Here is a 7687-nt window from a genome sequence, read left to right as displayed (position 1 = left end):
GAATGACACCAAGAAAGCCCAATGAGTGGGCCTGATAATCCAACCTGACAGTCTTTGGACATCTTAGAGTAAACAAAAATAAGGCAGAAGGAAAGATATCTGATCTGGTGCTCGGCAAGCCATTCCTCAATTATATAGATGTTATGCCATGAAAACACCTGGACCAGTACTTTCTAGCAGATCAGACCCCTTTTTAGGATGACGATGATGATGATGATATTGTTTACCATTCATTGGATGTCGGCTACATGCCAGGCACTGTTCAAGATGATGAGAACAGGGCTGACAATGTCAAGTGGGAAAGACAGATTATAAACATCATAAACAGTAAATAGTTACTATTTACTAAGCACTTACTGTGTTCCAAGAACATTTTACATACATTATCTCACAAGCCCCCTGCACAGTAGATGGCATTCTCCCCATTTCACATGTAAGGAAACTGAGGTTAGCGAAGGTGAAATGACTTGCCCGTGGCTGACCAAGGGCATTCCTTGGTGGTCCAGTGGTTAGAACTCCAAGCTTCCACTACAGAGGGGACGGGTTCAATCCCTGGTCGGGGAACTAAGATCCCAGCAGGCCTCACCGCACGGCCAATTAAAAAAAAAAAAGAAAAAGAAAGCGGCTGACCAGAGGAGGAAATCGGGTGCGACTATGCCAGGCCCCCAGTAACTGCATTTGTCTCAGGACAGGACCACATTCCCTTGGGAGGGGAGCTCACAGTGAGGATTCACAGGGCCCAGGACAATGATGAGCCCAGATGTGATACTACTGAGGTCAGGAGAGCCGTGGACAAGAGGTGGCACCAGGCTGGGACAGGAGCCACCACGTTCAGGGCCCCATCCCTGGCCAGGCCAACAGCCCCGAGCCCCACCCTGTGTCCTGGCCAAGTTTGGGTTCCTCCTTCTGGCCCTTAAAACACAGCATGTTCACACTCACTCTCCTGAATGGAGCCCCCATTGAACATTCCCTGACCATGGGATATTCAAGCTTCACCAACAGAATTCTCCAGGACAAAAGTAGTTCTTTCCTGCAAGCTCCCCAACATCTCCCCACTCCGCCCTCTGTCCAAACAACAGGCGCACAGCAACGGCTCCCATCACCTGGGAACATAGAGGAAGGTGCCAGTGGCATCCACATTCACCCCATGAGAACTCAGGTTCCTGGCAGGGCCCCCTATGCCAGTGTACAGCTCCTGTAAGTTCCCCCAGCCAGCATCCTGACCTAAGCAGGGGAATTTCTTGGCCCGTGGCTGAAACACTGGAAATGCAGCCAGGAGAGCGGATGCAGGCCGGGAGTGTAGGGGAAACCCCTCAAGGCAGGCCCAGGAAGTTTGAGTTCCCTTCATGACTTTGTCACTAACAGGCTGGGATGTGACCTCAACCATAAACCGCCCTATTCCTGAACCCCTCAAATGCTGAATGAAAACAAATGCAGTGATCTTAAACTTTCGGACAAAACAAAATCTTTGTGGAGGTGCTTAAGGAGAATTCCTACGCCCATGACTCCAGGAATTCTGGACAGTGGTTCTGGGATGCATCAAAGAATCTGCATTTTACACCAATTGGCCAGAGAAGCCCAGTGACTGCCAATTCACAAATCACTAGTTTGAACGCCCATCGAGAGAAGCCTGATTTAAATGGAATTCAGTACAAAGGAATGCTATGTGGCCCTCAAAATGAGAACATATAAGCTATTTTGTAAAAAGGGACAAAGTGAGCAATCACGTGGTTAAAGAACAGGGAGGGAAATGTTTCACCTTCCTCTGAAACCATATGAAAGTATTACCTATGCCAGAATCATTCTTGGATGTTTTCTCCTATTAACACTGGTCAGGCCGTCGAGCCACACCTTCTCTTGGCAACCACCTTCAAGGATCTGACAGTCATTGACATCACAGGCAAGGAGAGGCTTAAGGATGTCATCCAAAAATTCACCTCACTGTTGGACCAAAAGAAGTTAAAAGGTCACTTCCAGGGCGAGGTCTCAGGGGAAGAGGGAACTACGTCTCACTGTCCTGGTGCAGCTGTCCACTGGTGGGACTTGAACTTGAATCAGTTTTCCGGTTAAGGTTTTCCGTATCTGAGGTCAACACAAGGAAAGCGAGGAACTCGACCCAGGAAGCCTAGTCCTAGAGCGGCACGATTGCTCAGCCCCCTTGAGGCCTATGAAAGTATTTCTCTAGAGTAAACTACCCACCACAGCCAGGGCTACTGGGCGACACAGAGGCCTCCACTTCTAGGGGCGGAGCCTAGGAAGGGGCGGAGCTTAGCGTGAGAACGCTTTGCGACTCAGGTTCCGCCGGCGTCACTCACAACGTCCTTGGCCCACTCCTGCGCAAACCAGTCCACGTGAGGACCTGAAGATTCACACACGCAAAGCCAAGCGCAGCAGCTCCCCTGGAAGCCAGGACTGAGGGATCCCGAGAGGCGCCCCCAGAGCTCCGAAGGCTCCTCCCTCGTCCCGCAGTCCTGCGCCCCACCGCCCTGCGTCGGCCTCACCTGTCAAACCGATCTGTCACTGCCTGCAGGACCCAGCCCTTCCTCGCCTTCTGCCAGGCCCCAGGCCCGCGGCGACATTGAGAAGATGGGCAGCCGGCCCCGCAGCCCCAGCGCCTCCCCTGCGGACCGGTGGGGACCGCAGCCCGGAGGACCGGGCCCTGCCAAGCGCCGGCGAACGGAGGAGCCCGCGGGCCCCGAGTCCAAGTCCAAGGTGGCGCCCAGCCTGGACAACCTGACCTGGCCCCCGACCGCGGACACGCTCATCTTCGTGGTGGTCCTGCCCACCGGCTGTGCCCTGCACGTGTCCCTGGACGACGTCGACCTGCTGCTGGAGCCCGAGCCAACGTCCGTGAGGCAAGTGTCTCTCGGAGATCGCATCCTCATGCTGGTCCCCGAGGCCCTCCTGGGGTCGGGAGTGGAAGGCCCGTGGGGACAGGGCCTGGGACGGGGCGCTTTCCTGAGTGCTCCCGGAGAGTACATGGCCCTGGAGCCGGGATTCTTGTGCCCAGCTGTCCCAGACATCGCCTGCCAAGAAGAGGTCAACGAGGAGGAGGCGGATGCTGACGCCGACTTCCTGCCGGCTGGGACGGATGCTGCTGCAATCTCGGTCGCTGGGCTCCGCCCCTCGGCTGGATGTATGTCTGGCTTCGACCTGTTGGGCCTAGTCTCAGAGCCATCCCCGCGGGCCCGCAACACTAGTCCAGAGAGAGGCTCTCCTCACCACGACGACAACCTGGACTTGCACCTTCCGGAGCCCTTCCCCGACTCACCACTCCAACCTCTACCTCCCTCTCCAAGTCCAGGTCCTCACGAGCGCCCCCAACGCCCTCATGGTCCTCCACGCAAGGCCCGGAGATGCCTGTTCCCTGAATCAACTGCCTCCCACAATTCCTGGCCAACTGAACGGGCAGCAGGAGAGAGTCTTCTGATATTGGCTGTGTGTGCATTGCACACACCGTAAGAATCACAGGAACAGATGCTTTGTGGATGCAGGCTGCACTGCAGAGTTTTGATCAGTGACTGATTAAAACACCTGAAAGGAAGCTCACCCGGGCAAAGAAAAGCCGCTTGAAATACAGTGTGCTTTCCGACAGCCACACTGCTGCTTAGATTTCCTCTAGGGAGGGCACCCTTAAGCAGCTCTACCCCCCTCCCATTCGCTTCAAACCTAAGCGCCAGCACTTTTCTCTCAAAAGCCATCCTTTTCCGGGCACCCTACCACTGCCCATACCCCTGTTCCCCCCAACCCCCTTAATAGAGTAATTGCTAAATTTGTTTTGTTTACAGGGTTTTGGACTTAGTGTCCATACTAGTTTACAGCAACCCTCTACCCAGTTTGACCTTTTCTGGATGGCAGCTCTAGCCCGTTTGGGGGAATGTAGCCAGTAGTTGTATGTGGACAAGTCTTTGTTGGATACAGAACACAGAATGGGGAACAATGACCAGGCACCCTCCTCTTTTTGAATGAGCAGGTTGGCAAATGGTTTAACTTTATTGCTGGGTTTGGGGTGGTATTTTCTCAAAAGAGCCAGCTGTTTTCCATTCTTCTTATATGCTTTTAATATATTTCTCTTGTCCTGGAAAAGTTTGTAATTCTAAAGATTCTGTGTTTTACACTTCGAAGATCCCAAATATGTTTTGTACATTACTACTAGCATATAGAAATAATTTGCTCTTATATTGGTCTGACATCCAGCAAAATTACATAATTTCTGTAACCACTTCTCTGTAGATTCTCTTGCTTGACTGATAAAGATCTCTCCAAATAATGAGAGTATGTCTCTTTTTTTTGAGAAGCCTCTTACATCTTATTTTTCCTTAATGTTTTTAGAAAATAAATTTATTTATTTACTTTTATTCATTTATTTTTGGCTGCGTTGGGTCTTCGTTGCTCTGTGCGGGCTTTCTCTAGTTGCGACGAGCTGGGGCTGCTCTTCGTTGCAGGGCGCGGGCTTCTCATTGCGGTGGCTTCTCTTGTTGCGGAGCATGGGCTCTTGGCGCGTGGGCTTCAGTAGTTATGGCACGCAGGCTTCAGTAGTTGTGGCTCGTGGGCTCCAGAGCACAGGCTCAGTAGTTGTGGTGCATGGGCTTAGCTGCTCCGTGGCATGTGGGATCTTCCGGGACCAGAGCTCGAACCCGTGTCCCCTGCATTGGCAGACGGATTCTTAACCATTTCATCACCAGGGAAGTCCCTCCTTAATCTTTTTTATTGGATATTACTTCAAATCCACGTTGACTGGTATAGTCAATAGGGTCATCCCTTTCTTTCTTTTTTTTTTTTTTTGAAGTATAGTTGATTTACAATATTAGTTTTTGGTGCTCAACAAAATAATTCAATATTTTTATAGATTATATTCCAGTTAACTTTATTACAAAAAGTGGGTATATTTTCCTCTGCTGTACAATATGTCCTTATTCCTTACTTACTTTATACACAGTAGTTTTAATCTCTCAGTCCTCTACCCTATCTTGTTCCTCCCTCCCCTCTCCCCGGTGACAACCATTACTTTGTTCTCATTATCTGTGAGTCTGTTTCTGTTTTATTCTATGCATTTATTTGTTTTATTTTTTAGCTTCCACATTGAGTGATAACATAGAGTATATGTCTTTCTCTGACTAATTTCATTAAGCAGAGTACACTCTAGGTCCATCCACGTTGTTGCAAATGGCAGAACTCCATTCTCATCAGACTGGCATCCATTTGCACACACTTTGCAGTGGGTATTCAATAAAACCAAATGAGGTTTTCTTCTCCTGATTTTCTTTTGACCTGAAAGTTTGGCTTTAATCCAGAAAGAGTGTTCTCTTTGGTGTCAGGTGGTGGAGGCTCTGGAGTCTGCATTCAGAGAAGTCATGTTGGGGCCTAAGTCATGAGATGTACAAGCACCTCATTTACCCACCATTGCCAGCTCTTATGGGGTAGTTTAAGTGTAGAGCTTCTACTCTTCCAGGAAACATGCCTGCTTCTTACATGTTGTCTCATTCAACTCCTCATAGCTTCACTAAGGAGGATTTGGCTTGAACAAAATTGTGGATTTGAGAGGCTCCTTCTATAAGAAGGGGAGAAGATTTCTCAGTTTCAATGGGCAGCATATTTTGATTTGGTATAAGGAAGCTTCCAAACAAAACTCTGAATCAAAAGCTGCTTCATTAAAACATTCTCTGGCCAAAGCTAATGACCAATTTGAAAGACAACTAGACTTATTTCTCTATTAAGTCCTCCAGTTGCTTTTCCCAGATCTCCCTATGCCTCTTCTCCTGCCATTCTCTCTCCTTCTGAATTCCACTGACTCCTCTTTTAATTCCCCTTGTCCAGGTCCCCTGCCTTTGCCCAACAAACCTCCCAAGAACCCAAAATGCTAGCTGCCTCTGAAGATCCACCCCCATGCACCAGGTATTCAGACAACTTCAGAGTTTAAACCTTGGACCTGAGCTGAATTAAGAGCTATTTGTAAAAATGTCTCTAAATTCAGACAAGACCAGCAAATATTCAGAGAAGAATTTAGCGTTCTTTTGGATGCATAAGCCCCAGACTTGTCTTGACACAAATCACTCATACACATATTGGTCAGAACTGCCGATGCTCATTTCTGGATGGTAAAGCAGACTGGACTGACCCAGGAAAGGACCTGCAGGATCTCTCTTGCCACAATAAACCTAAGGGTTCAAAAACAAGCCTGAAAAGTTAGGCAAAGTCTCCTAAAAATCATACCTGAAACATTTCCAATAAAAATCAATGCAACTGCTACTCTTTCTATAATAAACCCTGCCACCTTTGCTCAGCCTCTTCCTTGGCATAAACGTCCCACACACGTGATCAGTATTTCAAATAACGCACAGATTTTCCCTGTCTCTCAGCCTTTATATGTAACCCTTGAGCCCTTTGACTGGAAACATTCCTTCCTGCTCCGTGACAACACACCTGCCAATCTAACAGGGTAGAACTTAACTTTACACATAGAATTGTTATATTAGAAGCACACCAGAGGGAATATTTCTTGAGTTTTCAGAGGAGTTCTCTATTCATAATCAATGTTGTTTGGTCTGAATACACCTTTACATTCCCCATTATATTTGATAGATACTCCAGATAAATGTCTTGACACAACATCAGACCTTTATGAGTTAGAAATTTCACTGACGTAGAAAAGATAATGGGAGCAGAACTTATTGAAGTTCAGAATCATTCTACAAAACCATTACCCAAACTTACCACAATATCCCTTGATGCCAAAAGAAGAGCTCAAACGTATAGTTGAATGCCTTCTACAAAGGTCTTCCCATGCACTGCCTTTGTAACACTCTCATCCAGCAAGAAATGAAGCCAAACAGACAAGGATTTTGATTTGTTCAAGACCTTAAGGCCATCAATAAAATAGGTATACCTCACTTCCTGACAAAAATTAACCCAAAAACCATTTTATCATCAATTCCACATGAAGCCACTTGCCTCACTCTAATGAATCTTTGCTCTGCCTTTTTTTCGTGTGCCTCTAGACCAAGACAGTCAATGTGATTTTGCTTTTACCTGGAGAGGACCACAACGTACATGGACAGTCATGCCCCTGGAGTACACTGGAACCCCCTTCTATGTTTCCCTGGTTGTTGATCAAGCGTGAAAAGATCTAAATTTCCCTTGTGATTTAGTCCTAACACAATGTGTAGATAATCTACTTTGTTCAAAGAACAAGGAAGCCTATAAAAGGTTTTCATTGACTTGCCTCAGCCTTAGCAAAAAGGAGACATAAAATTTCAAATATAATTACTATTTTGCCAAAATACAGTCCATTATTCAGAGCATGACTCATTTCAGAAGGGGAAAACAATCTTTCCTGATAGACTAAAGACCATCCAAACATATCCTACATCCTTAACAAAAGACAACTGAGAGTGTTTCTGGTTTTAACTGGATATTGCAGACAATGGGTACTAAGTTTTTGTGAGATTGAAACACCTCTTTATGAATTGACTGAGTCCTCAGTCAGAGACCCTCTCCTGGGGAACCCAAATGTGAAGAGGGCTTCTGTATCCCAAATAAGGCTGTTCAACAGCCTTTCTCTAGTCATGTCTAACTACTAAAACTCTTGTGTCTATTTGTGCATAAGCAATCTGACAAGCCCTTGGGATTTTAACTCAAGTTGATAAGAACTACCCAAAACTCTTTGCTCCAGAATTTTACTCAGACA

The 7687-nt window shown here is 47.2% G+C and overlaps 1 protein-coding gene across 1 annotated transcript; it reads left to right on the top strand.

The window, feature by feature from the left end:
- Positions 1-2586: 2586 nt before the first annotated feature.
- Positions 2587-3462, top strand: LOC132365127 (proline-rich protein 23C-like). The gene has a single exon (XM_059921819.1). The coding sequence runs from the start codon at positions 2587-2589 to the stop codon at positions 3460-3462; it is 876 nt and encodes a 291-aa protein (XP_059777802.1).
- Positions 3463-7687: the final 4225 nt, after the last annotated feature.

Source organism: Balaenoptera ricei, chromosome 4 (genome assembly GCF_028023285.1).
Source record: "Balaenoptera ricei isolate mBalRic1 chromosome 4, mBalRic1.hap2, whole genome shotgun sequence".
Lineage (NCBI taxonomy): Eukaryota > Metazoa > Chordata > Mammalia > Artiodactyla > Balaenopteridae > Balaenoptera > Balaenoptera ricei.
This window is presented reverse-complemented; position numbering and strand designations above follow the sequence as displayed.